The sequence below is a fragment of the Bufo gargarizans genome, chromosome 3, assembly GCF_014858855.1.
Source record: "Bufo gargarizans isolate SCDJY-AF-19 chromosome 3, ASM1485885v1, whole genome shotgun sequence".
NCBI classification, from domain to species: domain Eukaryota; kingdom Metazoa; phylum Chordata; class Amphibia; order Anura; family Bufonidae; genus Bufo; species Bufo gargarizans.
In genome coordinates this window covers 486,193,095-486,212,844 of record NC_058082.1, presented here as the reverse complement: position 1 = coordinate 486,212,844, position 19,750 = coordinate 486,193,095, and the positions used below count along the sequence as shown (strand labels likewise).

Below are 19,750 nucleotides of genomic sequence, written 5' to 3'. Positions count from 1 at the left end.
TGTTTATGTTATACACATATAGCATATACCGTGCCCCACAATATACATTTTCTTCTGCAAAAGTCATCAAGTGTCATGGGGGGGACACAGAGCAGCGCCCAGCGGGGAGGAGAGAATACACGGATGCAACACTGTATCAGCCAGAAAATGACCCTTTCGGCATTATACCAAAAATTCAATTTTCGGCTGATATGTTTCGGCGACCGATATATCGGAGCATTCCTAGTTTATTTTGTTTTCCTGTGTTGGAATTTACATGGCTGACGAAAGTGGCAAGGGGGGGGGGGGGTTCAGGAGGAGGCAGGGGAAATGGGAAAGCAGGAGGGGGGCTCAGTGGGCCTCTGGGTGTTACTTGCCCCCTGGGACAAAAGTTGCCAGTCAGCCCCTGCCTGTGGGGGTCCCAGCGGTAGAACCCCCACTGATCTAAGGCTCGGTTCACATAACTTTTTTTCACATCCATTTAGCGTATACAAAAAACGGATGTATACGTTAAACAGATGCCCCAGACTGATGCCATGCAGTGGCATCCGTTCACCAAAGAGTTCCATTGTAAAAAAAATATATACTTTTTTTTTTCCAGATACAAGAACGTGGTGTGCTGCGTCTTGTATCCTTTTTTTTGTAACGTATACATCAAACGGAGGCATTAAACGTGATGTGAACCCAGCCTTAACGCTATTAACTTGAAACTACCAGAATCAGAAAGACAAATAATCCTTTATAGGCAATAATAACGGCACACCATGTATATTTTAATGTAATTATTATTTTCATAGAGCCTACATATTATACATATCTGCAGCATTTGATATACTGCATCTGCACGTACTATATATATATATATATAATTCCCCCCCCCCCCCCTTCAAGAATAGCAGCGTGCTGCAATCTCACCTGTCCATTAAATCCAGCTCCATCTGGAGACTTGAGGAATTCATTGTAAACTTGGTTTGCTCTGCTGATCACCATAGCAACCGCATCCTGGTACTGAGGGGAAGAGATGGCCAGCAGTGGCAAGGCAGCTAGAGGGATGTGATCTTCACTTATGTTCAGGCAGTTCTCATCGTAGCTGTAAGGGTTAAGACTGGAGAGACACAACATCATATTGTCACCTGTAGTCGGCAGAAGTCAGTAGAAAATCACACATTGCAGATAAGCAGATACTATCGGCGGTTTTCAGCATGCTGCATGTATACATCAATCATTGTATTTGGCAAACCTCTGACGGTGCAGTCGTGTAGCGCCGGTCTAATAAAGTTAGATTCGCACATGGTAGATTTTTTATTTTTTTTTATGAATAAAAAAGGCTGCAGCTAGGGGTTAGGAAAATGTGAAATGCACCACAAGTATTTTTTGGGGCATTTTTACGCACTTTGGTATATGTTTTGGGTAAATAGCATTAGCAGAGAGCTGCAGTACATTGGAACTACATCTGGCCTCTTAAAGGGGTTGCCAGAAATAATAAAAAATTTAAAAAATAAAATAAAAAATCTTATACTTACCCCTTTCATCAGCACCGTTCTCTGTGGTGGCGGTTTGATCCTTCTGCCACTGCCAAGCTACAGTCAAGTGCTGTACACGTCACTGACACTGGAACCTAACCTCTGTAGCCACTCACTATGCTCAATATAAGGGCTCATGCACATGACCGTATGTATTTGGCGGTCCCCAAAACTCGGATCCGCATAAAAAAAAACAGATGACATCCGTGTGACGTCCGTATTGCATGCGTTTTTTTTTTATCCATTGTAACAATGCCAGTCCTTGTCCGCAAAATGGAAAAGAAAAAGACATGTTCTATTATTTTGCGGAAACAACTTGCAGACATACAGAAACGAAATGCACACGTAGTAACTTCCGTTTTGTTTTATTTTGCAGACCCATTGAAATTAATGGTTCTGCATACGGTCCAAAAAATAAATAAAAATGGAACAAACACGGAGAGAAAATACTGCCATGTGCGTGAGCCCTAAGACCGCTGAGCACAGTGATCAGCTGCTGCAGTCACATGCCGTATACCCGCATGGCCCTGCTACAGGCTTGAGTGAATGCACTAATGAATAGGGGTCCTCAGCTATTGGGGACGCAACAGTCGCAGAAAATCCATTCGAGATGTCGTCGTGTAGACGTAGCCTAATTGTATCCATCTGCAACATTGATGCTCTGACTGATCCTGTTTGTGGATACTAGCGTGGCTGGAAGATTGATTGTATTTAACTGACCATCATCAATAGATGCGCGGTACAAGCTTATGCGACATCTATGCCGTCTAGTGTGGGCTCACACTATCAATCATTACCTCCAGCAATGGATTGTGTATCTATTTGCACTATCGTTTTGACAGAGTTTGCAAATAGACATCTAGAGGATTAGTTCACTTTACTGATACATTTAGGCCTCTTTCACACGGCCGTTGCGGAAACATGTGCGGGTGCGTTGCGGGAACACCTGCGATTTTTCCGGGCGAGTGCAAAACATTGTCATGCGTTTTGCACTAGCGTGAGAAAAATCGCGCATGTTTGGTACCCAAACCTCTCCACAGAAGTTCAGGCTTGGGATCGTTATTCTGTAGATTGTATTATTTTCCCTTATAACATGGTTATAAGGGAAAATAATAGCATTCTGAATACAGAATGCTTAGTATAATAGTGCTGGAGGGGTTAAAAAAATAAAATAAAAATTTAACTCACCTTAATCCACTTGTTCGCGCAGCCGGCATCTCCTTCTGTCTTCATCTTAGCTTTTTGTAGCAACAAGGACCTTTGGTGACGTCACAGTCATCACATGATCCATCACCATGGTAAAAGATCATGTGATGGATCATGTGATGACTGTGACGTCACCAAAGGTCCTTGTTGCTACAAAAAGCTCAGATGAAGACAGAAGGAGATGCCGGCAGTGCGAACAAGTGGACTAAGGTGAGTTAGATTATTATTATTTTTTTTTAACCGCTCCAGCGCTATTGTACTATGGATTCTGTATTCAGAATGCTATTATTTTCCCTTATAACCATGTTATAAGGGAAAATAATAATGATCGGGTCTCCATCCCGATCATCTCCTAGCAACCGTGCATGAAAATCGCACGGCATCCACACTTGCTTGCGGATGCTTGCGATTTTTACGCAACCCCATTCATTTCTATGGGGCCTGCGTTACGTGAAAAACGCTGAATATAGAGCATGCTGCAATTTTCACGCAACGCACAAGTGATGCGTGAAAATCACCGCTCATGTGAACAGCCCCATAGAAATGAATGGGTCGGTATTCAGTGCGGGTGCAATGCGTTCAACTCACGCATCGCATCCGCGCGGAATACTCGCCCGTGTGAAAGGGGCCTTACAAGTAGTGTGCAGCACGAAGCTGTGCCACATCTACGCAGTCACACGTGAATATGTGTATATTACATACCCACACCTCTAGCTGGGCCGACTGTACATTATGATTTGGGTTATACACCCTTTACTATTTTAAAGGGCTTCTGCACTTTGTTTAAACTGATGATCTATTCTCTGGATAGATCATCAGCATCTGATTGGCGGGGGTCCAACACCCGGGACCCCCGCCGATCAGTTGTTTGAGATGGCAGCGGCGCTCCAGCAGCACGGCGGCCTTCTCACTGTTTACCGCAGTCCCAGTGACGTCCCGACTTGTATCAACTGGCCTGGGCGGGGCTAAACTCCATTCAAGTGAACAGAGCTTAGCCCCGCCCAGGCCAGTGATACTAGTTGTGACATCACTGGGCCTGCGGTAAACAGTGAGAAGGCTGCAGCGCTACTAGAGCGGCGCTGCAGGAGCGCCACTGCCTTCTCAAACAGCTGATCGGCGGGGGTCCCGGGTGTCGAGAGGATAGATCATCAGTTTAAACAAAGTGCAGAACCCCTTTAAATGGAAACCACTAATAAAACAAGCAAAATATCTCTAACTTTTTGTGAGTGGTGTAGTAGGGGGTCTGAAAGTACGGAACCTCACCCCATCATGAGCTAAATGGGTGAAAATAAATCAATGAAAGAACAAGTTTTTCTAAAATATTCCCACATGTGAACTATATCTGTTTATTTGGCAGCTATTTACACTGATAAAAATAAACGACTTCATTTTCATCATGAAAAAAAATTGGTCTGCGTTTTCTGCCTACATAGCTAAAAAGCATATGATGACCACGCAGGGTGAAAAAAAGGAGAAAAGCAGCACGCCAAGGAAGTTCAGACAAGTTGGAATAAAGCTGTTTTGTTTCTATTCTTTGTCGGCTCTTTGATCATACTAACGCATACATGAGAGGAGGGTTGCATTCAAAGCGGCCTTTTCAGCTTCACGTTGTACACAATCATTTTGGCTTGTGAGCTCAACTGACTTATTGTTGTGCTTTTGCCTTCAGAAGACAACCAAGCTCCGAACCTTCTGCACATGTGTCCTATTAGACGTGGAGTGTGTTGACGGTTTTGAAGTCATAATAACAATTCACACTTTCAGTATTAGTTATTCTTTTATGGAGGGTCTCAGTTTCACCACTTTTTTACACCTGCTGCTTTGATGCAGTTTTTGAAGCCAGTGTCAGGACTACATCATGATGGGAGTGTATAGGAAATATTGTATTCCTTTGTTAATCCACTCCTATGTTTGGATTCAAAAACTGCATCAAAATGAGAAGTGATATCTGTCCTTAATACTTTCTCTCCTTTTGGGATCTGCTCCTGATTTTGGCTTCCAAAACTGCATCAGGAAACCTGACCGTGGGGTCCTATCCTGTGAGCAAGACACTAACACGTTATCTGTCACACAATATAAGTTAAATTAGATCCAGTGTTTTACGGACTGACAAATTTGGCCTTCGGATCATATTTTTCCCTGTTATTTGATGAAAACTGACAACCACCTTATAGGGTGATTATATTATTGAAGTTGTCAGGTAACAGGCCTCAGATCTTCATCTCAAGGCTCACTGGGCTCTCAGAAAGGACAATGAATTCTATTGATTTCAAAAGACATTGAAGTAGGGAACTTCTTTAATGTACAGTATGATAGAAGCAAATTAGGTTAAAGGGAACCTGTCACTGGGATTTTGTGCATAGAGCTGAGGACATGGGTTGCTAGATGGCCGCTAGCACATCCGCAATACCCAGTCCCCATAGCTCTGTGTGCTTTCATTGTGTAAAAAAAACGATTTGATACATATGCAAATTACCCTGAAATGAGTCCTGTCCCTGACTCATCTCATGTACAGGACTCATCTCAGGTTAATTTGCATATGTATCAAATTGTTTTTTTTACACAATAAAAGCACACAGAGCTATGGGGACTGGGTATTGCAGATGTGGTAGCGGCCATCTAGCAACCCATGTCCTCAGCTCTATACACAAAATCCTGGTGACAGGTTCCCTTTAAGATTCTATACTGGAAGATGCCTTTAACACTATTAGACAGTTGAATTAATGATTCCCCCACAGCTCCCTGGAGTATGGAGTCAAAAGGGAGACCTCCTTTAATTATTTACCATTGCAGTCGGTGGGCTGTTCATGTAATCCATAAACATCAGTAGCGTACTTACCATGAAGGTAGACCCGTAGTGGCTTGGCACTGAACTCCTTCTTATGTCATAAATCCACAGCATGTTCCAGCAGTCACCACAAGGTGGAGCTCAGTGCGTAGAAGAGATTGTTAAGTTTGCATTGATATCAATGGTAACTGTATCAATTTCTATGCACTTAGCCCCCCCGCCCCCTAATGGTGGCTGCAGGCAGTCAATTTTATTATGTACTAAAGGAGATTAAGAGCTATATGAAGATTTATTTATGTATTCATTCTCCGTTGAAATATGGTGGTCAGAATGAGTGCAATATTTATGAAGCACCTGTTCTACCTTTTCTGACACAAAAGTGGGGTCAATTGGGGGAGGTGAAGTGTGCCTTTTTATTAAATATATTATCCACTTAATTAAAAAAAAATATTATATTTCAATTTTACTATGGAATCCTATGAGATCTGGGTAGATGTAACTAAATGAAAGTCCCTCTTTTATTAACTCAGAACACCCCAAATAGGGTATTTTAAAAGGAGTTCTCTAAATCATAACTCCCTATTTACTATTACTTTGTTAATTGTTAATGTATTTATAATTGCGACGGTCACACAAAATTTACTGAATTAAAATAGGTAAAGGGATTAAACTTCACTCTGTCACTTTCTGTTTGAGTCCCATCAGATGACTGCTCATGTAGATCTCTTATCTCTTGATCTCATATACACTCATTATAGCTACATTGTAAGCAAATTTATAAGAATTTGGGTTAAATGAGTGTTTATGAGGTCAGGTGATCAGAGATAAGAACTATATATAAGCCATCATCTGGCTGGACTCAGACAGACTGAAATTTAATACAAAAAGAAAATGGTTGGCACTCCACTTATTTCGAAAAAGGGAACCTGGTGCTCAGTGATGGGGTAGAATATAATATATAGATATTATGGCACACGGTTATGATGCAAACATTTTGTAGCTTTTTTTTTAAAACCTCCAGTTTTGGAACGCCAACATCCAGCCAGCCAATTTCTCTGGAGGCTTATAGGCCGTGATCAAAGTTCTGGTAGGACCGAAATGTTGGCCTTGCCAACATCAACGTAACTGGATGTTTATATAACAGCTAGAAAATGTTTGCATCATAACCATGTACCTTGATATCTTCTATATTAGACTGAAATTTAACCCCTGTATCTCAACAATGCAGAAAATTTTTAATAAAGCTACATTTAAAAAATAATTTTAAGCCCTAAATTAGTAGAATGCAATAATTAAAAAAACGTCCCTGAAGGTGTTCATAGCCTTAAAGATAAGATCTATTAGGATTTTCAGATTGTTATTGTTACCACACTTGTACTACCTCAAATTATTAGAGCCTACAATAACCCAAAAACAGTACCTCACTCCCCAACCTACTGCAACTTGTACAAAAAAAAGAGCAAGGATTTTTTCAAGGTAAAAAATCTCATTTTATAAGCCATCAACTGGCGGGACTCAGACAGACAGAAATTTAATACAAAAAGAAAATGGTTGGCACTCCACTTATTTTGAAAAAGGGAACCTGGTGCTCAGTGATGGGGTAGAATATAATATATGAGATTTTTTACCTTGAAAAAATCCTTGCTCTTTTTTTTTTCTACCTCAAATTATTGCCTTCTGTTGAAAGTCTACCATTGTCATATACACCGTGGCAGTAACGTAGAGGTCACATACTATTTTATATATGTGACACCTTCTCTACTGGTAAAAGAAAACATCTGCTGATGTTACGTCAATATCGTCATTGTTTTTGTACTCAAAATCCTTGTCCCTTGAGTAATCTTGGAAGCCAAAAGAAAACTTAAGCTCCTGAAATCAAACTGATATCCCTCTTCAAACCTTTAATAAAGAATGGCTCAGTGACTGCACGTATTAGCTTATTCAGGCATGGCATTAAAACAAACCACGGAGTGCACTAGTGGTAAAATGCAGTCAGTTTCCTGATGCTTCTTTCATCTCTGTTCTGGCCCAAAAAGAGTCAAAATTTGACATTTAAATATTATAGGTTGATAATGTAAATTAATATATTCAACAAGTTAAGATTTTTCTGTTTCTAATCAAAGTCTTAGAAAAAAATCTGATTTATTCTTCGGGGCTTGGTAGAATACTACAATTATCATGGATTAATGTAGGCATGAGATGTTAAATCCTTTTTTATTTAAACTTTCTATTGCATAAGATAATGAATATGGCGCACACAATTCACAATTCATGGCGGTGTGTGCAGACCCAGTGAAAGTGACATGTACAGTCCTCAGTAGATTCAAAAGGTAGTCACGCTGCCAGGCACAAAGTTGTGCCGCACATAGTGAAATACTTTTTAATATACTCACAAGAGTTGTTAAAATTCAGGCATTTAAATAAAAATCTGTAGCACAGCCCGACCCGGGTGCTACAGATTTTATTGTTTAAATGCCTGAATTTAAACGACTCTTGTGAGTATATTAAAAAGAATTTGAGAGATAAAGATTGGTTGAACTTCACTATGTGCGGCGAAACTTTGTAATCCACAGGAGGAACTCGGACGATAGAGATTGCCTTTTGGTGGAAGTCTGTCATAGCTACACAAAAAGAACTGTTGCTTTTCCTTGACTTTTCACTCTGATGCTTTGAAGTGTGCATGGCAGCGCGACTTCCTTTTAAATCTTCTGAGACTTATTGTGAAAATCACCCCCATCACACGGTTGGTCTGCGACACCGAAGAAGATTCGAATTCCCGCAGTGGTGACTTTAAGAATGTACAGTCCTCAGTTTTCTTAAAAAGCTTTTCCAGGACTTAGGGCTCATGTACATGAATGTATATTCTTTCCGTGTCCATTCCGTTTTTTTGTGGACCGTATACAGAACCATTCTGTGTGCATTCTGTTTCCGTATGTCCGTATTTCCGTTCCGCAAAAAAATAGAACGTGTCCTATTATTGTCTGCATTACGGACAAGTATAGTACTGTTCTATCAGGGGCCAACTGTTCTGTTCCGCAAAATAGGGAATGCACACTGAAGTCATCCATATTTTTTGCGAATCCGTTTTTGCGGACCGCAAAATACATGCAGTCGTGTGCATGAGCCCTTAGATATCGACGGACTATGACCTATTATCCTATGGATAGGTCATTAATAGTGTTGAGCGCATTGAGCTTCAGATCATAGAGCCGAAGTCGTTTCGCTCAAAACTTTGTTTCCATGCTGTATGGAGATTTGTCTCCGTACAGCATTCAAATGTATGGGCTCTGGCAAAATGTGTTATCCCCCAAGACTGCAGTGAATAACTTTGGACTTTGATTTTAGAACTTGAAAACCATTTCAAAACTTGGATCCGAAGCCAGCTTCAGTACCAAGGTACCAGCCGCTAACGGAGCCGACTTCGGATTCATATTTTAAAATGGTTTTCAAGTTTAAAAATTGAATGCCGAAGACTTTGGTGATAATTAATTTCACCTCACCGAAGGCCATACATTTTAATGCTGTACGGACATGTATCAAATTGGTGAGGGTCCGACACCCAGAACCTCAACAATCAGCTGTTTCGGACAGCCGCAAATGCCGGAAACTATACAGTGGATGGTGGATGGCAGGCTCCACCCACCATGTAGTTTCCCGTGCCAGTGTACTGAAGATCGGCTCTCATGCACTTGAATGGAAGCTGAGCTGCAGTACCCCAACATGGCTGCTACGCAGTGCATAGTGCCTTCTGCTTCTGCCTCCATCCACAGTGTTGTTTCAAGGGTCAGCAGCTGCCCAAAACAACAGATTGTGGGAGTGCCGGGTGTCAGCCCCTCATCATCTTTAATTTAATCATTTCTGGTGTGGTTTCTGGTGTTTTTTTTTTTTTTCAGTTTCCTATTTTTTCCACATTTCAATGGGAGAATCAGTGTGGATTCTGCTCCAGGTTAGAATCTGCTGCTTCTTTTTTCCATGCAGTTTTTTTTAGCTTTTTAGAGCCGCTTTTTGGTGCGGATTCCACATGGAAAACATCGCCAAAAATGTAGTGTGAATTGGCCTTAGGTCATCAATATCTAAGTATCGGATAACCCATTTAACTATGCTAACTAGAGATGATTGGATTGATTCTAACAAATCTACTTGCTTCCAAATAAGGCTCCCGGATCACCGAGGGTTTCTGGCCCTGCTGCTCAAGAGAATCCCCTCCCCCCCTTAATTGACAGGGTCAGATTAGATGTTTTCAATCTCGTGCATGCAGTGTTTCTTCAAATATTGGCTCAAGTGTAGAGAATTTGCTGCTTCTACCTTAGCAGCTCAGATACTGACTGCGCATGTGCCCCTAACCTTTGGGTGCACCCGGAAGTGAAGGTAGGGGCTTCAGACAAAATAATACCCTTTCATGTTGAACTTTTCACTGTGTAATTCTTTCAAATTAATTGGATTTTCACATGGTGAGCGCTGTGAGCTTGGTGACATCATCTGGCACATCGCAAGTCCTTTGGCAGGTCCTGCTGAATGAAGATAGAAGAGACTGCTGCAGCGCGATCAAGTGGATGAAGTGAGTTTTTGAACCCATAAATGGCCATAGTCTTTTGCATTCTGTTTTAAGAATGCTATTATTTGCCGATATAACCATGTTATCACCGAAAATAATAAAATTACCCAAACCGGGATTTCAGTGAAAACTTTGCAGTTCGGGTTTGCTCATCCCTATTATTGGGGTGTCCAACTTTTTAAATAGATAAGCAAATCTATTAGGCCTTGATTCTCAAATTGGGGTGAATAAGCTGTCACACTATGATGTCACATCCCTGAGGAGGGGGGAGGTGGGCTGTTTCTGAGGCTGATATAGGAGCCTGAAACCAGGAACAGGGGTCTCTTGCAACCAGACTAGAATGAGAGACACATGGGAGAGAACAGCCCCCTGAAGGAAGAGAGGCAACATGCTCCAGGAAATGGCTGAGTACCAACCATCCCCTAACCCCTGGCTGCAGCATTAATCCCTGATAGTAAGTTGCACGTAGTGTAGTTCAGTGTAGTGTATAGGTAACAGAGGTAGGTATCTATATTTATATATTATGATAAAGGCATAAATAGGCGGAGTCATCACTAGACGATTCGCACATATTTATGAATATTAAGTATCAATATTTGCATAAATATTGGTCATTAATATTCCCCTTTAACACACTGCTATATTCCATATTCGTTAATTCTAGCCTAATATGGAATATAGCAGTGCTAAGTTGAAATCGCCATGCGATTACTTCGAGTTATATTAATCGCATTGCGATTTCAACTTTTTACATATATTCTTAATATTGCTCTAACTTCGTCTTTTAGAATATTCGTAATATTCTAAAAGACGAAGTTAGAGCAATATTACGAATATTCTAAAAGACGAAGTTAGAGCAATATTACGAATATTCTAAAAGACGAAGTTAGAGCAATATCACGAATATTCTAAAAGACGAAGTTAGAGCAATATTACGAAATTTCGTAAAATACACATAGATTGTAATTTAGCTAATATACTGCTATAGTAATTATTTTAATAGTGTACATATTTTACAAAACAAGTTCAGAAGAGGCAAAAAAAATTTAGAAAAAAAATTATAGCACTATATTAGCTAAATTACAATCTATATGTGTATTTTACGAAATTTCGTAATATTACTCTAACTTGGTCTTTTAGAATATTTGTAATATTCTAAAAGACGAAGTTAGAGCAATATTACGAAATTTTGTAAAATACACATATTAGCCTAGCCATAGTCAATTAGTCATGGGAACGTTGCCTTATACAATCAAAAGAAAAATCGCAATACGCGATTAATTAAATTGCATATTATTCGCGATAATTGGAATAATTACGAATATTCGATTTAGACGAATATAACACGAATATTCATTTGAATATTCGCGAAATCGAATATGGCACCTCCCGCTCATAACTAATAGTGAAGATGGGCTTTTGGTTTTCCTGTCTACATAATTTCCTAATGTCTACACAAATCAGTCTTATGTGTTCATATAGTTCTACTAACCAAATACAGTATACTCCTTTGGTCATACATTTGACTGGTTGATACATGGGCATCTGAAAGAACCCGACCATGATTTAAAGGAGTTAGCCACTTTAAAAGAACCCAGGCTGAATAGGCATGGTGTGCTCCTATCTGACCGTCCTCTGGCTATTTAAGAATTTCATAGTAGCTGCATCTATGTTTACCAAAATGGCAATGGTAATGAGGACTTGACCATTTTCCTACCCATACGTGCATCCATGGCCACATCCTCCTCTGGACCATTCAAAGTACTGTCTGGTGTAGTAAAGAGGATGCAGTTTTAGACAGGTTGACAAGATTACCACATGACAGCTGCCATTTTAGTCCTAATGGATGAGGCAGTCATGACAGGGAGATGTTTACATAGTTAGGGGCCGGGCAGTGTGAGCCTTGAGACAAGCAGCACAGGTGCGCTGAAAGATAGGTATCTGATACTGTGGCACAGCATGGACTGGCATGACTATTCAGCATGGATTCTTTGAAAGTGGCCTACCTCTTTAATATATATATTCTATGCTGCTATTTATGGCAGCAATATGAACAACAGTTGGCATTTGTAGAGTACATATCTGCTTTAGGCCGCATGAACACGACCGTGGTGTGTTTTGCCTTCCGCAAATCGCGGATCCGCAAAACACAGATGGCGTCCGTGCACGTTCCGCAATTTGCAGAACGGCACGGACAGCCTTTACATATAACTGCCTATTCTTGTCCGCAAAGCGCGGACAAGAATAGGACATGTTATATATTTTTTGCGGGGCCACGGAACGGAGCAACGGATGCCGACAGCACACGGAATGCTGTCCGCATCTTTTGCGGCCCCATTAAAGTGAATGGGTCCGCATCCGAGCCGCCAAAGCTCGGATGCGGACCAAAACAACGGCCGTGTGCATGAGGCCTTAGAATCAGAATCAAAAAATTAAATTAAAGCCGCATGAAATATATTAGATAACATACTGTTACCTTAGGCGATGGGTTAACTGCCTTCATATAAACATGCATGTATTACAATGTATTTCCGTAACGATATTGTATCTTTTTCCTTTCTCCTTTATTGCTAGATGATATGAGCTTTCCCTCGCCATTGTACATGATGGAACACTGATATCATGTGGTAGTTATTTACTTTTGCACATATATCATTATTATATCTCTATTTTTCCTGTGTTTCGAGACAGTTAAATTTCACATTCAAGCTAAAAGGAATGGCCGTCTAGGACTTCTATGAATCCGAATCCCTGAACCTGCATATTTCATACTAATGATGGGTTGTGCATGCGCTATGAGGGTCTATTGTGGTCTTCATGTGCAGCACAGTGATAAGTTAAAAAACCTATTAAAGAAAACAACAAAAAGGCCCATTTATCTGAAAACACTAAAACGTGCATTCATATTCTGAGAAGCAGGAATCGCTGAAGATTTTCACTTTGAAGCACAGCATGTGATTAGGAAGCAAAATGGAAAGCAAGGCTGCTTTGTAATATTCAAAAGGGAGTTGGGCTATTTTTTTTTTACTTACTGGAACTGCTCTTAGCGCTGTGTGATGTGTGAAAAGCAATACTGATTTGTGGCCCATTATTTTTTGCACTGTAACTAAAGCCTAATATAGGTCTCTATCTTTTAGTTTCGTATGTTCGGGGCATTGAAACGTGCTTGAGCAATTCAGCTATACACATTCAAGTCTACGCTAACTTTACGTCCCACCAAACAGCAATGGGCTTCAGAAAAACAGAATGTCAAACTTCTTGTACCTTACAAATGCTTCCATGCAATACTTTATATTAATTTATATTACTAATGCAGGGTGGCTCCTAATGCCCAGGGTAGGGCTGTATGAGGTGCATACACCCTTCCCTCCCTGGTGCATATTGTGAACCAGTGGTTGACACTGAAATCTCAGGGCCGCTTTTCAATAAATGTACTGGCGCCTCAATCATTGTCATAATATTGTGAGTACATTTCCTCACATTGAAAGTAGATAGTGATTCTACAAAATATTCCCATTCATTTTTTATTAGATTGGTTTTCACTATTATTTTGAAAGGATTTCCCAACATCTTTTTACTGCTGTCCTATCCTCTGGATAGGACATCAGTATCTGATCGGTGGGGATCTGACGACCTATCCAGAGGATTGGACAGCAGTAAAAAGTACTCAGAAAACCCCTTTAACCCCTTCATGACCTCTGCCATATATGTACTGTGAAAGTGGATCTTTAAACATGGTGCCCGTTCACACTTTTTGCGAGTGCCATAGCTGCTGGGTTTCTGCTGTTTCAAACTGCAGAGACCTGCGGCACATGTATGCGATTAGCCATAAGGCTGATCGCATACATTTCATCCCTCAGATGCTGTGCTCCAGCCGGATGAGATCTGGGAACATGTAAGGCTATGCTAATAGTGTGAAGCCTCATGCAGGTGGCAGCACTGTATTGTTATATTGAAAATGAAATGTTCAAATATGGCTATATAGCCATCAATAAACACCATGGGCAAGCTAATGATTGCCAGTAATTCTCACCCAGGGTGATTTAAAAAAGTAAAAAAAGTAAAAAAAATAAATAAAAAATATATAAAAGTTGTAATCACCCCCCTTTCCCCAAAATTTAAATACTTAACCAATAAAAAAATACACATCATGGGCATAATCACGTGCAAAAACACCCATACTATTAAAATATGACAATATTAATTTCATACGGCGAATGGAAAAAAATTAAAACATCCAATTAGCCATTTTGTCACTTCAACTCCCCTAAAAACTTTTAGAAAAAGTGATAAAAAAAAATCACACACACTTCAAAATTATATCTAGAAAAAGTACAGATCATCCCGCAAAAAATTAGCCCTCACACAGCTCTGTACACATAACTACAAGAAAGTTATAGGGGTTATAATATGGTGATGATTTTTTTAAATTTTTTTTCAAGGTTTTACTTTTTTTTCCAGTATTTTTCAGTATTAAAATGAGCCCCTATCTAAGACAATCGCCCCAAAAATAAAAATAAACTATGGCTCCCATGGAGACACTAAAATATATATTTTTTGTTTCAAAAATGCTGTTATTGTGTAAAACTTAAGTAAATAAAAAAGTATACATACTAGGTATCACCACATGCGTAAGAAGCTGCTCTATGAAAATTTCACATAACCTAACCTCTCAAGTAAACACCGTAAAAAAAAAGGTATAAAAAAAGCCATTTTTTGTCACCTTGTATCACAGAAAGTGTAATAACAAGTGATCAAAAAGTCATATGCACCCCAAAAATGACATTCATTCACAAAATGATCCAAACATGAAGTAGACATATGGGGAATGTAAAGTGATAACTATTTTTTTAAGGTATTACTATTTTAAAGGTAGAGAAATTGAAATGTTGAAATTTACTAATTTCTTAATTTTTTTTGTAAATTTGGTATTTTTTTTATAATTAAAAATGAAATTTTTTACTCAATTTTACCACTGTCATGAAGTACAATATGTGACGAGAAAACAATCTCAGAATGGCCTGGATTAGCAAAAGTGTTTTAAAGTTATTACCACATAAAGTGACACATGTCAGATTAGTAAAAAATGGCTCTGTCAGGAAGGGGGAAATGGCCTGGATGTGAAGTGGTTAATAGGTAAAAATGTGTATCTAATACATATATTCTAAAACAAAACTAAAAGTAAGGCCTCATGCACACGACCGTTCCGTTTTTTGCGGTCCGCAAACCGTGGATCTACAAAAAACGGAAGCCGCCCGTGTGCTTTCTGCATTGTAGAAATGCCTATACTTGTCCGCAAAACGGACAAGAATAGGACATGCTTTATTTTTTGGGCGGGGCCATGTAACGGAGCAACGGAGCAAAGGATGCGGACATATACACTCACCTAAAGAATTATTAGGACCACCACACTAATGCGGTGTTGAACCCCCTTTTGCCTTCAGAACTGCCTTAATTCTACGTGGCATTGATTCAACAAGGTGCTGATAGCATTCTTTAGAAATGTTGGCCCATATTGATAGGATAGCATCTTGCAGTTGATGGAGATTTGAGGGATGGACATCCAGGGCACGAAGCTCCCGTTCCACCACATACCAAAGATGCTCTATTGGGTTGAGATCTGGTGACTGTGGGGGCCATTTTAGTACAGTGAACTCATTGTCATGTTCAAGAAACCTGAAATGTTCAAGAAATTTGAAATGATTTGAGCTTTGTGACATGGTGCATTATCCTGTGGAAGTAGCCATCAGAGGATAGGTACATGGTGGCCATGAAGGGATGGACATGGTCAGAAACAATGCTCAGGTAGCCCGTGGCATTTAAACGATGGCCAATTGGCACTAAGGGGCCCAAAGTGTGCCCAGAAAACATCCCCCACACCATTACACCACCACCACCAGCCTGCACAGTGGTAACAAGGCATGATGGATACATGTTCTCATTCTGTTTACGCCAAATTCGGACTCTACCATTTGAATGTCTCAACAGAAATCGAGACTCATCAGACCAGGCAACATTTTTCCAGTCTTCATCAGTCCAATTTTGGTGAGCTTGTGCAAATTGTAGCCTCTTTTTCCTATTTGTAGTGGAGATGAGTGGTACCCGGTGGGGTCTTCTGCTGTTGTAGCCCACCTTTCTTTCCCATTCTGACATTCAGTTTGGAGTTCAGGAGATTGTCTTGACCAGGACCACAACCCTACATGCATTGAAGCAACTGCCATGTGATTGGTTGACTGGATAATCGCATTAATGAGAAATAGAACAGGTGTTCCTAATAATTACTTAGGTAAGTGTATATATATGTTACTATAGAAAAGGATTACTACCAACGATCACTACTATTCTATATGATTGCTAACTGCTCCAACTAACGTGGTATATAAATGTGTATTACTTCACTAATGACTATCATTACTCCACATTATTACTAACCGCCTCAACTAACACTGTGCAGACTGTGTATCAATCCTTCATTGCTAAGCACGGATTATCCGGGATATTTGACACTTGCCACTTATATGTGGAGTGAATATATTCAGCTGCATTGATAATGCGTATCTAACCAGAGAGAGGATTTGTACTGGGCATCATCTATATTCAGCATCAGAATTAACTGTTTTGAGCAATGGTCTTTATAGCGTGTACTACGTACTAATCGCAGTTCGCCTATTAATTATTACTTACAACTAATACCTAACGGTTGTCTGACATTTGCAGAGTGAATTTACTATATATATGATATATGTACTGATCTATTTATATATTATTATTATCTGGGCATTTTTTATGAAAAGGGGGGATTTCGTTATCCATGTTTTTAATCTATTTACTTTTAGTTTTGTTTTAGAATATATGTATTAGATACACATTTTTACCTTTTAAAATATATTCGATTTCCCTTAGACTGTGTTCCTGCAATATGAGAAGGGGGTCTGCCTGCCCGTTCTATATAGATTTTTTAGTTTTTTCTGCTGGACTGAGGCTGATCCAGTGGGTGGAGAACCCCCGGTATCCATTTCTCTCTAGTGTGAGCCCTTTCAAATTTACTGTCTCTTAACAGGCCAACTTTACCTCATAGTGAATGCTGTAAAAAAATAAATAAAAAGGGCGCATTTGGATTTTTGTTTTACATTGTATGAAACTAGAAATGGTGTCATTACAAAGTACAACTTGTCCCGCAAAAAATAAGCCCTCATAAGGCTATGTGAATGGAGAAATAAAAGGTTATGACTCTGGGAAGGTGGGAATAAAAAATGAAAACGCAAAAACTGAAAATCGCCCAGTCCTCTTAGGGTTAAGGGGTGTCCCACTGTTGCAGTTCTCTGGACTGTAATACACAATGGTGAATGTTCATTTACTCCTCAGCAATACAGAGCAAGCATTGACATGTACAGGTCTAGATGGCAAGCTACTTTTTGTACTAACTCTCTGATCTAGGTAATGAAGGAGTCTTAGGCAGGAGACACCACTCTATTATAGCCATACAGGAAATAATAAAAGGGTACTGAATTTGAGTAGGTAACTCTCTGGTAATTTTGGGCAGTAAATAGGTTAGTAATACTAATGCTGGTGTTCTAGAATAGTACAGAAGTTCATGATAAAATCTCAAGTGATCTATGAAGGGGCAAGTGATAACATCCTTGGTGGCCTATGATAGACTTTACTGGAGACATCCTAGGTGGTCTAAGGCGAACCACAAATGGTGCCTGTGTTGATGGCTTAAGAATGCTCTTTCTCTCTCTCTTTCTCTTTATCTCGCTCTAAGATTGCTTTTTCTCTCTCTCTCTCTCTCTCTCTCTCTCTCTCTGAAACTTTTGCTTTTCTCTTGCTTTTTCATAGTAGTATGTTACTACAACCTACTCTGGCACACAATCATCATCAGCTATCAGCCAATCACAAAGCATCTTAGTGTATAATAGAGTCTATGTGATTGTCTGACAGGGGTGACGAGGTAACCCCTACTACTCTGGACAGGCTGTACCCGCAAAATAAAAGCAATTATCAGCTCACTACTCACATCACATGATTTCCTGATTTCTCCAAATGCTTATAGTAGTCCAACAGAAAAAGATTTACTGTGTCACTGCTAAAACATTCAAAAATTGCAAAAAATCTGTAACTTTCATCAGGTTTCGGTCAAAACATCAGGTCAGGCAAGAAACTACAAAAAGCCTCTACTCCAAGGCTGTTGTGTCACATACTGTGACACAATCTAAATTTATTGCTGCCAAGGTACATAATTCTGATCAGTGCAGAAACCCAACTCCTCAAAATAGACCTTGGCTTATTATGTTAAAACATAACTTTTACTAATTATGGTTAAAAAATATCCCACAAAGTGCTCAAAACAACGGTGAAAAAAGATTAAAAGACAATTAGAAACGCTAAACAGGGTAGACAATAACCGGTAATCAATGGAATGGTCTTACCAGTTCCCTGATGATATATTCAGGTGGGTATCTACCTTTCAACCATCCTTAGTATATAGTAGACGATTTATGCAGTGCAGAAACTACCCAAACCTCATCTCAGTTCTAAAGATATGTGTCCTGTGTTTTCTTCAAATTTTAAAATGTTAATGTATTAGCTAAAGTGATAATGAATGGCTAATAAAATAATAATAATAATAATAATAATAATAATAATAATAATAATAATAATAATAATAACAGGCTAGAGGCTAATAATAAAACAATTCCTGCTTTTCATCTTTGTCTTTCTAATATGTTGACATGTATGTATTATTACCTTATGGATTCATATATTTTATTCTAGATTATTACAAGTGGATTTAAATTCTTACTTGTAAACCAGTGAGAAGGCTTCAGAACATATTGCAGGACAAGGGACCAATTTAACTAAGATGTGTCCAAGAGCTGCTGGAAAATGAGCTCTGGTCACCTTCTCGAATACTGAGCTGAAGGTGTTGACATCGGCCATCTTGCTGTTGCTATCCCCTCCTCCTGTGTCTAGTATACTGCCTCCATGAAGGACCAGAGCAAGGACATGTGTTTTACAGCTATCTTGGGAGACCACATCCTAATGGGAAAAAAACAAAAACAAATAAGGACATTTTGATTTTACTGTTCCAAGTTAAACTATGTTCACATCTGCGCCGGAGGCTCTGTCCCAGATTTCCTTTACACTTTATTGTTTTTCCTGTCAAAATGTTGGAGAATTGGAGGAGCTTGTCAGCTCGAAGTATTCAACTGGTAGATAAAGGGGCTCCGGGGTATAATGACTTTTTTTCTCAGGCTTGCTGCCTGCCTTGTTAAAGAGAATTCTCATACTTACCTGCCCCCTAGCCTTTCTGGTTCTCTGCTCTGGCTCTCATAAGTCTATGTCCTGGTCCCTGGACTGTTTACAACTGGCACTGCATGGTCATGGTCAGAAGCTCTGCTGCACCCGATAACTGGCTTCAGGGGTGACGTGGCCAAAAGCAGCATATCACCACTGAAGCCAGTTATTTGCTGCTGAGGAGCATGTGACCATGCACATGCAGTGCCATATGTAAACAGTCCAGGGACCAGAACATGGACATGTCGAAGCCAGAGTGGAGCATGGGAGCAGGTATCTATGAATCTTCTCTTTATGGAGGTAGTCTGTGGGCATTAAATAAAAAGTCATTATTTCCCACAGAACCCCTTTAATGGGTTTTATTGGATGCCAGTGGTGTCGGCAGTGCAATGGATTTAACAC

The 19,750-nt window shown here is 39.7% G+C and overlaps 1 protein-coding gene across 1 annotated transcript in view; it reads right to left on the bottom strand.

Moving 5' to 3' along the window:
• LOC122932456 (membrane-associated phosphatidylinositol transfer protein 3-like) overlaps positions 1-19,750 on the bottom strand; it is an 802,287-nt gene that overhangs the window by 263,366 nt on the left and 519,171 nt on the right. Inside the window, exons 5-6 of the mRNA XM_044286869.1 lie at positions 18,855-19,090; positions 895-1,084 (exon numbers count right to left, since the gene is read on the bottom strand). Of these exons, the coding sequence (XP_044142804.1) occupies positions 895-1,084; positions 18,855-19,090 (426 nt within the window). The remainder of the gene's footprint in view (positions 1-894; positions 1,085-18,854; positions 19,091-19,750) is intronic.